The sequence below is a fragment of the Drosophila melanogaster genome, chromosome X (assembly GCF_000001215.4).
Source record: "Drosophila melanogaster chromosome X".
In the NCBI taxonomy this organism is placed as follows: Eukaryota; Metazoa; Arthropoda; class Insecta; order Diptera; family Drosophilidae; genus Drosophila; species Drosophila melanogaster.
Window position 1 is genome coordinate 3,719,989 of NC_004354.4, and position 12,167 is coordinate 3,732,155.

General features: G+C 37.2%; 1 protein-coding gene across 7 annotated transcripts in view, besides 2 other annotated features; it reads left to right on the forward strand.

Moving 5' to 3' along the window:
• Nucleotides 1-18: 18 nt before the first annotated feature.
• Nucleotides 19-12,167, forward strand: part of Tlk (Tousled-like kinase) — a gene marked incomplete at its 5' end in the record, with an annotated part of 69,764 nt that continues 57,615 nt past the window's right edge. For 4 of the 7 annotated variants that reach the window (NM_001382078.1, NM_001414088.1, NM_001144682.2 and 1 more), the window contains 2 exons: nucleotides 19-334; nucleotides 1,388-1,659. In NM_001382078.1, the coding sequence (NP_001368971.1) occupies nucleotides 1,588-1,659 (72 nt within the window). Of the gene's footprint in view, nucleotides 526-1,387; nucleotides 1,660-4,648; nucleotides 4,884-12,167 lie in introns of those variants that run through there. The other 3 variants (NM_001144680.3, NM_001272292.1, NM_206620.6) reach the window with 3 other exon arrangements.
• Nucleotides 6,830-7,396: a mobile genetic element.
• Nucleotides 7,062-10,165: a mobile genetic element.

The following is a 12,167-nucleotide window of genomic DNA, read 5'->3' on the forward strand; positions in this document are numbered from 1 at the left end:
TTTACACCAACTTACAGTATATTTTTAGGCCATTTCTGCGTGTGTGCGTTCGTGTGAATATTGTGAATATTTTTTTTACTGTGAAAATAGACAAAAATCGGCTGTGGAAAACCGAAGTAAACACATTTGGGAATCATGGCGATTGGCCCTTAACCTTAACCCTTAAGTGTCGTGCCGACAGTGCCACGCCACAAACCCAAATCCCAAAGAAACAAAAGCGAAAGAAAAAAAAAAAAGAACAACAAAAAGCTATAGTTGCAGCCTCTGAAAGTTTAAGACAATCGCCGATCCGATCGGAAGCGGAAGATATATGCTCGCCACACCAAATGGCATGGTAAACACCTCTCGTTCCTCTAAATGTGATGTCGATGTCGGAAAAGCCGTAGAAATCGTACAATTCCTAAAATCGCAAACTTAACCTCGCAGCGTTGTGTGCAAAAACGGAGAGGGGTGGGGGGGAAACAACGGAAAAAAAAGGCAACGCAAAGCAAAGCAAACGAAAAGCGAAGCGTGTGCGAGCGAGAGGCGAGTGAATAGCATTGTTGTTATTGTTGTAGTGACTTTTATTTTATCTCAGCCGGCGATTTAATTCTCTCGCACTCACACATATTCACGCGAATAAAAGTAAATTCAAATAAATACACTCGCAAAAACAAATTGGCACCGGTAACAATTCAAAAAAACTTATGCACATGTGTGTATGTGTGTGTGTGTGTGTGTGTGTGCACTTAGGAGCAGTTGGAGGCGTGGCATGTGTGTATGCCAATTAGTACGGCTAGTTGTTGGGTCGTTCATTTTGCTCCTTCCCGCTATCAGACTCGCTCTTTGCCCTGCATTTTCTCGCCGAGTGCAAAAGGAAAATAACAAAAAACCTCACTCCAATTGGAGATTCGAGATGCCGATCTCTAAAGCGCAGGCAGGGCAACAACAAAAGCGCCAAGAAGAAGACGGAAAAGGGAAAGATTCGAACTAAAACCTATTGGGATTTCATCTTGGAACATTAACCCTTAGGCGGGCTGAAATGTTGTTTAAATCATATTGAGAAATTTCCCAATAAAAGCGTATTGCATTTAAAAGGATGCCAAGTTTTTCAATTATACAAGTGTAGTTTATGAGCGTGTTTTTAATGAAATACCTAAACATGGCCAGGTTTTGGCAAAACCTCTGCTTGCATTCAATTATAGCACACACAATTATTTCACTGAAACTCAATTGATAATACAATACATATTTGGTAATTTCTTGTTTGCTGCTATGAGCAAAACAAAAACGTTGATAAGATGAAATGCCTTTAGATAGGGGCCTTTATATAAGCCACACAGTGCGTGCTAAAAATATGCATGTGGCAAATTAGTGATATTAAATTGTTATTTATTAATTTTTTCAGATGAATTTGTCACTTTATTATTGCCATGGCTCTGACAAATCTTGTCGCACTCGTTGCCGACATTTGCAATCGATCAATATTAAAATATTGAATAACTAAACCAACCACGAGCTAAAAGAAAAATTTCAGAAAAACTTTTGTATCTGAATCGAAAACAAAAAAAAAAACAAATTCCTATCGGCGCTTATAATCACAAAGTAATGGATCAATTTCAAACTTCACTAAATCCGCGGAAACTCGAGCTTCTGGAGTCTCGAATTACTGGAGTGCGGGTAAGTGCGAATGATATTGTAGAATTTATATTTATTTATTTATATGAACAAATACAAAGTATGTTATTTTTTATGTAATGCCTGGGCTATTTTGCTTCTTTTCAATTTGGTTCGCCATTATTGAGTTGGCCCCCTTATTCGCCCCCCAAATTCTCGCTGTGTATGACGTCGCATAGATCGCCGCGATTGGCTGTCAATGGGCTGGCCCCTGGGGCCGTCGAAGGGTTAATGGCAAACGGTTATTGCACTTTGGAACTTTTCTTGTTTCGTCGAGATGCACATGCAGATGCAGTTGTTGTTGCAGATGCTTTTCCGAAGTTTTTGCCCCTTAATGTTTTCTTTTTTGCACTTCTTTCTTGGCTTTGTGCCGCTTTGAAGCGCAAGAGGAGGTATGAAAATGTGGAAAAAAGCGAAAATAAATTAGCATCGGCGGATGGGTGAAGAGAGAATAAGAGAAACAGAGAAATTGGGAGGAAAATGGGTAAAATTGTTGGGATAATGCAAAGATGTGGTTGTGTGTGTGTGTGTTTCTGTGATGGGCGTTGGGGGGGGGGGGGGGTGTGGAGTTTGTTGGGGGAAGATGTGGTATGGTAGCCACCCAACCCTTGTTCACCACCCCACCCCTTTATTACACCCACTTCTGAGCTGCTCTTCTATGGCGCACACACCAAAACAAATCGCCCAGGCAGTTTGTATTCAATTCATATTGAAAGCAACTCAATGACCCTAACTCAAGGGTTTTTTTTTTTAATTTAGAGCCTTATTGTACCTTGGACTACAGCTCAGAATATATTTGTGGATTCGATTTGATTCAATAGCATGGTGTCACCCTTTTTTTGTCAGTGTAGGACTTAATCGCAGCACTACCACAGACGCACACATGGTCCTCACCTTGTCGCTGCAGCATGTTGTTGTTGTTGTCAACATTTCGTCACACACACACACACACAAGCACAGCCAATACATAAATGCACGGCACTAGCTGTACATAAGAGCACATAAAGATGGGACCACGGACACATACATAGGCATATTCGCACCACCCACCTGAGAAACTCTCGGAATGCCTGTACACCACCCACTTTTCTTTTTTTTGGTCTATTTGGTTTTTTCGGGCACTGCTGCTTTCCTTTTTGCATTCTGCCACGTCTCTGCTCTTTATTTTTCAGTGTATTGGTATGAAAGTGCAAATAAAAGAACAGCTGACAGAAGATTCAGCGGAGAAAGCCCGTTTCAATAGCAAAAGTGGCACTAATATTCAACAATTTTTTGTTTGAAAATTTAAATATTTTGTTTAATATACGGTATTTAATGTCTGTTACCTGTAAAATTTGTTACTAGCCATATCTGGTGATAAATGTACAAGCATTGCTATTTCGCTGACTGCGAAATGCTTTTCAAATATCGGCGGCCCATAACGAGATATCGATAACAGCGGGAAAACAGAAAGCGAAAATAACAGCGTGCAATGCACTTCCGCATGTTACTAACATTGCCACTGACGTTTCGCCTGCTGTCTCTCTCTCTCCCTTTATTTTTTGCCATTCTTTTAGCTTTACTCTTCCTCGCGCTCTCTCGCCCTCTCTTTTGCTCACTCTTTTAATGTGGTCGTAGGTCGGGCGCTGTTCGCTCTGCCAGCGTCGACGTCGCCGTTCCTCCTGTTTATTTTTCTTTCAAGGAAAGTCCAAACGAATAAAAAAGATTAGAAAATCAAAATGATATTTACTCAAATTTATTTACTCTTATTTTAAATTGTAACGTCATCATAATATAACGATACAAAAATATATGTACATATGTATACGCATATGTATAGTATTATAAATCAAACATTAGAGTATGTGTGTGATATTGACGATCTACATTAATCCACACATTCTATACCACAAAAATATATTGTCTTACAAGCAAGTCCTTTCATAAACGTTTAATGTTTTCATTGTCTTAAAACTATATAATATTGACTGAAAGTATTATTATTTTAAACACAACTAATAGTTAAAGTTGATCAAGGATTGTTTTAAACAATAAGTGACCAAAATCGATTTTTATTTACACACATCCATACGTGTGTTGGAAATTACGGTAATTTTCAAACATAAAAGTTGCGTAGAATGAGAGGTCCAGAAACAAGAGTAAGGATTTTTCCAAGCATATGTAAAAAAAGGGCAACAAAAACAACAGCTTTTCGGCAGCGAGACCTCGCTGCCGCAGTCGACGCCAGCAGCGGCTGCGGTAGAGGCAGCGACAGAGGACGTCGAAGCTGCGTTTTTGGCGACGTTCACCGGCAGTTGTAAGCGGTTCGTTCTCGTTGTCGTTTATCGCAGTTGTCCTGTTTGTCTTTTCCGATTTTTCGCCTTCTAAGCAACAACAACAAAAACAACCAAGAGGAGAAAAACCAGCAGACGAGGAAGACTAAGAAGCAGTCAGAGAAAGCGGAGCAAAGCTCGAGGGACGTCGGTAAAGCAGAAGAAGTTGCAAAAAGAAAATCCGGCAAAAATTAGCCACAAAACGGACTGGCAACTAAAAGCGAAGAGAAGGCGGAAAAGTGGTTTTACAGCGGCGCACATTTCCACACTTTTCCACGCCTCAATGGAGTTTCTGTTTTAGCCGCTGTAATCGTTATCGTTATCGTATCACCGCTTGTTGTTGTCATCGGCGCGACGAAGAGAGCAAGAGAACAAAAGAAGCGAAGGAAGCTAACGGAAAAGAGCGAAAGGCCATTGCAGAAAATGCAATTTCTCTTCTGATTTTTTTGAACAAATTTTTTTTCCGTGCAGTGCTTGATAGTGCAAAAATGTATTAGAACAAGTATACAACAAGAAACTATGGAAATTTAAAATATGAAAAGAAATCTGTGAAAAACGTGTGCCACAAAAACCAAATTGCTCCACAAGAATAGAATTAAAATAAAAAATTAAAAAATTCAGAAAAAATATCAGTTGAAAGAATAAAGATAATAAAAAATAAAACAATGTGTAAAATAAAATACAAATTGTTAAGATCCCCACATAAGTAGTAAATAAAGTAAAGATCACAAGTTCGTGTTAAATAAATACATTAAAATAGGGAATCCAAGAAAAGCTGGAATCTCAAAATCAAAAGCAGAAAGCACAAACCAAAAAACAAACAAAACCAGAGAAAGAAATAAAAAGAGGCGGCGAGAAAAGGAAAGAAACAACGAGATGCCTGTGGTAAAACAGCGGAAAATGAGCCGCTTTAAGGTTAGTAAATAAAATCAAAAGAGATTCGTGATTGAGAGGAAAATAAAAATGGTCAATTGAATAAGCATTTTTCATGGAATATTAAAACATATAACATATTTCTTCTTTATATATATATATATCTGTATATTGTATGTTATGGCCTGAAATTACCATTTTTTTTTATAGAGACTGATCAAAATATTGAAGCCTGAGTGGCACAACTAGAAACCCTAAATTCTCTTTTCTCTAGCTCTTCATCTTCTCCGGCTACTTCTTATACTGCCACATAATTCTTGGCCATTCCGATAAAAAAAATCAAATACACCACAAAAAAAATAATTCGAAGTAAGGTGAAAAAAATTCGCAAGTTCAATGAACTTGCCATGAAAATTATACGCTGCCAGCTCACGACAACAGAAGAAAAGGCCATAGAAGAGGGGCGAGCTAGAAAAGGAGGCGGAGAAAGAAGCGAACAAAAAGAAGATGGGGAGAAAAAAAGGCAAAAACTAGTCATGCGTCGCTGCTGCTGCATAGATTTTGCGAGTGCGACCTGACCTAAAATGCAAAAGTACTTTTTTCTTTCCTTGAGCTGTTAAAACGACACGTCTCTCCAAAAATGACTGTTACTTAACAGAAGATAAGAGGAAGAGAAAAAAAAAGGGTAAAGAAAAGCTGGTAGACCGAGTTCAAGTGCGAGACAAAAAAAAAAACCTTAAATGAATGCTAGGAAATTAAGCACTATTGCAAGATATGAAATTCTAGACGTTTTAGGTTGACCTAAAGATTAAATAGCAGAATCTGGGTCAAATTAAAGAATTTAATTTAAGAAATTAAATTAAACTTCATAAACTTCTAACAACAAAAGCCAACGTTTGTATTTTTTTTTTTTTTTAATTTTTTCACTCTTCTCAGATAAAAGTTGTTCCAGAATAGTTTCCGAAATTTTCAAATAAGCATTCATTTAACATTTTAATATTTTGAAATCATACCAGCATATATGTTTTCAATCCTTTGCTTTTTATCTCTCATCTTAATTGAATATACTCAAAACTAGTGGATCAATTTAATTAAGTAATCAGGTGGAAATGTTTCGTTTAGAGTGAAATTTGCTCTACGGAGCTTTTGAGCGATGGAAAAGTGTGGTGGGTTGTCCTAGAACTGGGTTGGGGTTTTCGGGAGATTTTAGGCTTTTGATGTCCACAAAAGGCGACGACAACTGCGGCTCACTGGCGCCCCCTAGAGGACAATACCATATATGTATGTTCCTTCTCTCTATACATATGTATATGCACGTACTTTTTTCATTTTATTTTACTTATTTCTCGCTTTTTCTTGTGCTGATACAAAGGAGAAAGGAGAGAGGTGTGGGGATGGGTGGATTTTATAGAGAGGATTTTTGGGATCGGTTGGGTTTTCCAAGGGGGTTCGCATTCGTCGGTGCCGCCATCTGCCGGCGTTTTTTTTTTTGTTTTTTTTTATGAGTTGACATCACAACGGATATGGAATTTTTCAATATTTACGGTGGCTGGCACTGCTTTTGTTGTTGCTGTTGTTGTTAATGTATGCAGCTCACACAAACACTGCGAGAAACATTTTTGGTAGGGGCTTGGGTGGTGCGCAAAAGCACTTCCCCTTGCAATGTCCCTGTTTTTCCTACGCCCCTTGAGAGTCTTCTCTTCGTGCTTATGTAAGAATTTTCAGCATGTTTCGTTTTTATATACTTCGAGTGGGCGTCAGCTGGGCGAGGAGGGTGGAAATGGGGCGGGGCTGCCCACGCATAACACCCTTAGCCTTATTTTTCCCATTTTTTTCTTTTCTATTTTTTTTTTTTTTTTTTTTTGTTGCCATTTCCAGCAGCCGCACACCCACCATCTTCATTTTGCTATTGCTTTAGGTTTGTTTTCTTTTTGGTTATATATTTGTAATTTATTTAAATTTTACATCCTCATCATCGTCGGAAAATGTAGCTCAAAGAAGCTGGGGTCGGAAAAATCGAATTTTTGAAATTTGAAAGCTGGAATCGTTTGCCCATTTTTTGCCCATGTTTGCCCACCAATTAGTTTTTTTTGCCCACGTCCAGTTTTTGAGATATGAATTTTCGAAAAAGTTCGAAAATTTTCGAAAATCAAAAATTTCGCTTTTTTCAAATTTTTTTTTTTTTAATCGCAATAACATCGTTTGCCCACGTTTGCCCACCCTTTAGAATTTTGAAAAAATTTATACTTTAGGAAATATAAGGCTTTTAAGTTTACCTCGGTCTAATCAGAGAGTAAATCGTTTGCCCATCTCTTAAAACCAAATATTATCAACAAAAAACGTTTGCCCAACCATTATTATTAGTTTTTATCGTTTGCCCACCCTTTAAAAAACCTTTAACAAAAATTTTTTTTCGATTGCCCACATTTAAAATACAACCAATTTCCTTAGCCCACCTCTTTAAAATAAAAATTTCCAATAAAAAACGTTTGCCCACCATTTAAAACTAAATAATTTCGATTGCCCACCTTTTAAAACTAAATAATTTCGTTTGCCCATCCTTTAAAATTCATTTTTAACGTTTGCCCACCCTTTAAAAATAAATTATTTCGTTTGCCCACCCTTTAAAATTTGTTTTTTTCGTTTGCCCACTCTTAAAACTAAATAATTTCGATTGCCACCTTTTAAAACTAAATAATTTCGTTTGCCCATCCTTTAAAATTCATTTTTAACGTTTGCCCACCCTTTAAGGATGGGCAAACGAAATTATTTAGTTTTAAAAGGTGGGCAATCGAAATTATTTAGTTTTAAGAGTGGGCAAACGAAAAAAACAAATTTTAAAGGGTGGGCAAACGAAATAATTTATTTTTAAAGGGTGGGCAAACGTTAAAAATGAATTTTAAAGGATGGGCAAACGAAATTATTTAGTTTTAAAAGGTGGGCAATCGAAATTATTTAGTTTTAAGAGTGGGCAAACGAAAAAAACAAATTTTAAAGGGTGGGCAAACGAAATAATTTATTTTTAAAGGGTGGGCAAACGTTAAAAATGAATTTTAAAGGATGGGCAAACGAAATTATTTAGTTTTAAAAGGTGGGCAATCGAAATTATTTAGTTTTAAGAGTGGGCAAACGAAAAAAACAAATTTTAAAGGGTGGGCAAACGAAATAATTTATTTTTAAAGGGTGGGCAAACGTTAAAAATGAATTTTAAAGGATGGGCAAACGAAATTATTTAGTTTTAAAAGGTGGGCAATCGAAATTATTTAGTTTTAAGAGTGGGCAAACGAAAAAAACAAATTTTAAAGGGTGGGCAAACGAAATAATTTATTTTTAAAGGGTGGGCAAACGTTAAAAATGAATTTTAAAGGATGGGCAAACGAAATTATTTAGTTTTAAAAGGTGGGCAATCGAAATTATTTAGTTTTAAGAGTGGGCAAACGAAAAAAACAAATTTTAAAGGGTGGGCAAACGAAATAATTTATTTTTAAAGGGTGGGCAAACGTTAAAAATGAATTTTAAAGGATGGGCAAACGAAATTATTTAGTTTTAAAAGGTGGGCAATCGAAATTATTTAGTTTTAAGAGTGGGCAAACGAAAAAAACAAATTTTAAAGGGTGGGCAAACGAAATAATTTATTTTTAAAGGGTGGGCAAACGTTAAAAATGAATTTTAAAGGATGGGCAAACGAAATTATTTAGTTTTAAAAGGTGGGCAATCGAAATTATTTAGTTTTAAGAGTGGGCAAACGAAAAAAACAAATTTTAAAGGGTGGGCAAACGAAATAATTTATTTTTAAAGGGTGGGCAAACGTTAAAAATGAATTTTAAAGGATGGGCAAACGAAATTATTTAGTTTTAAAAGGTGGGCAATCGAAATTATTTAGTTTTAAGAGTGGGCAAACGAAAAAAACAAATTTTAAAGGGTGGGCAAACGAAATAATTTATTTTTAAAGGGTGGGCAAACGTTAAAAATGAATTTTAAAGGATGGGCAAACGAAATTATTTAGTTTTAAAAGGTGGGCAATCGAAATTATTTAGTTTTAAGAGTGGGCAAACGAAAAAAACAAATTTTAAAGGGTGGGCAAACGAAATAATTTATTTTTAAAGGGTGGGCAAACGTTAAAAATGAATTTTAAAGGATGGGCAAACGAAATTATTTAGTTTTAAAAGGTGGGCAATCGAAATTATTTAGTTTTAAGAGTGGGCAAACGAAAAAAACAAATTTTAAAGGGTGGGCAAACGAAATAATTTATTTTTAAAGGGTGGGCAAACGTTAAAAATGAATTTTAAAGGATGGGCAAACGAAATTATTTAGTTTTAAAAGGTGGGCAATCGAAATTATTTAGTTTTAAGAGTGGGCAAACGAAAAAAACAAATTTTAAAGGGTGGGCAAACGAAATAATTTATTTTTAAAGGGTGGGCAAACGTTAAAAATGAATTTTAAAGGATGGGCAAACGAAATTATTTAGTTTTAAAAGGTGGGCAATCGAAATTATTTAGTTTTAAGAGTGGGCAAACGAAAAAAACAAATTTTAAAGGGTGGGCAAACGAAATAATTTATTTTTAAAGGGTGGGCAAACGTTAAAAATGAATTTTAAAGGATGGGCAAACGAAATTATTTAGTTTTAAAAGGTGGGCAATCGAAATTATTTAGTTTTAAGAGTGGGCAAACGAAAAAAACAAATTTTAAAGGGTGGGCAAACGTAATCATTTATTTTTAAAGGGTGGGCAAACGTTAAAAATGAATTTTAAAGGATGGGCAAACGAAATTATTTAGTTTTAAAAGGTGGGCAATCGAAATTATTTAGTTTTAAATGGTGGGCAAACGTTTTTTATTGGAAATTTTTATTTTAAAGAGGTGGGCTAAGGAAATTGGTTGTATTTTAAATGTGGGCAATCGAAAAAAAATTTTTGTTAAAGGTTTTTTAAAGGGTGGGCAAACGATAAAAACTAATAATAATGGTTGGGCAAACGTTTTTTGTTGATAATATTTGGTTTTAAGAGATGGGCAAACGATTTACTCTCTGATTAGACCGAGGTAAACTTAAAAGCCTTATATTTCCTAAAGTATAAATTTTTTCAAAATTCTAAAGGGTGGGCAAACGTGGGCAAACGATGTTATTGCGATTTAAAAAAAAAAAATTTGAAAAAAGCGAAATTTTTGATTTTCGAAAATTTTCGAACTTTTTCGAAAATTCATATCTCAAAAACTGGACGTGGGCAAAAAAAACTAATTGGTGGGCAAACATGGGCAAAAAATGGGCAAACGATTCCAGCTTTCAAATTTCAAAAATTCGATTTTTCCGACCCCAGCTTCTTTGAGCTGGAAAATGTAGCTTGGCCCCGCTGTGCGAAGTTTTTGGTGCTGCCAAAAAACGCAGTCTTAGAGAATCAGTATTACGCATACGCCGTGTATGTTGACAGCGAAGCACGTAAAAATATGTTAATGAGGGGTGATGTGATATGCAATTGTTTCATACACGTTGGATGCGAAATGATTACATTAGAATATTTACGAAATATCAGGTAAATGTTATGGGTTCACGCTCTATGTTTGCTTAGTAAAGATTATAATCTGCATTAAACTTTCGTATGCCTTAGGTAATTAACCCTATGATTGTCATGTGCTGTGTAGTTTTATTTGCAGCGAATCAATAGGTTAAGTGCGTGAGCCGAATGGCTCACGTGTAAAACATGTTCGACTTTTTAATTTGGTTAATTTGCATTTTTGGTTGGTTGAAGGGGGGCGGGGGGGGGGGGGGGAAGGGCGAGAGGCATTTGCGAACAGATTAGAAGCTGCCTGCAATAATTTGAGCTAAATATGTATATATGTATATGCATACATATGTATGTGTTCTATGTACATAAATGAGGGGGAGGCGCTGACATATAGACCAGGAACTAATATAATATGCGTTAAGTATATGCCGCTCAACGCACACACACACACACACACACACACACACACACTTGCCATAATTCAAGCGTGTGTGTGCATGTAAGTGTGGCTTTTGTATAATGAGAATCGTTGGCCATCGCATTATACATATTTATATAATTGCATTTTGTTTGCTTATAAAGGATGTACCCACACCCCACACAAAGATGTGTGTGTGTGCACACACACAGACACACTCGCTCGTTCGCTCAAAAGCACACATTTATAATGAGGCGAGGGCGGTTTTAAAACTTCAGCTTATATAACTTATTTCAATTTTTACAAGCAGTCTACGGCATTCAATCTGAAATGTAATTAAAATATATAATATACACTTCCTGCCCGTTGTCAAGTAGTCTGGGAACTTTATAAACTTCCCTCGTTGCCTGTCGCCCGTTCTGTATGTACAACTCTGTGGTCTCCTCAGTGTTTGTCCAACATTTGCCAGTCATAAAACCCCCCAAACGACACAGATGCATGCAACATATATAAGCCATATTCACAGCACGGAGATTACGATTTTCGCATGGATTTGGCAATTGAAAATTAGCGGATTAGGGCTGATGCCTCAGCGAGGCTTCACTGTGATGCTATGCGGGGGGTTTCGTTGCGGTTTTTGGGGGGCTATTTATTGCTAAATGGTTATCATTGTTATGCTTAAATATTACTGAAGAAGTACGCATGTACACGATGTGCTCTTCCACTGTATGAATGTTCATGACAATTTGTTGGTTTTGAGATCGGTATGCCGTCCATTCTACTCAGGCAGCTTAAGAAACTCACCCAATATTAATCGTCCTTCGAATTAACACTGCATGCTTTAGCTAGTTTTATTGGCTAACTTAGGAAAGTCGTACTGTATACTTTCATATCAATGCTTTGGCCAACTCACAGTACCAACTCACGTGCTCATCTCCGTGTGTCCTGCTTCTGCTCCTGCCCCCTGTGTGTGTGTGTGTGTGTGTGTGTGGGTGGCTCTGTGTGTGTCCTGTGGGTGGGCGGCTCTGTGGCTGGGTAGCTTAGTGTAGTGCCTCGGTGGCTCGCCGACTGCATGGCAACGCAGCTCGACGCATTTCAGCCGGATGCCTCCAGTGGCAACCAGTTAGTTTTGAGAGCACGGAGAACTTAGAATGGGATGGAATGGAATGGGATGGAATGGAATGGGTGGGATGGATAGATGGCTGGATATTGTGGGCGGTACTAATAGGTGCGGGGTCCGAAACCATCGAAACATTGCCCAGGCAGAGGCTATACAGGCTACAGGCTATTCCATTTCCCCGGCACTTTGCACATAGTTATAAGCCCCGCATCCGCCCGATCTCGACCCCCCCCCCCTTGTGGCGCGGCTACAGATGCAGATATACAGATACAGATACAGACTGCTCTCGG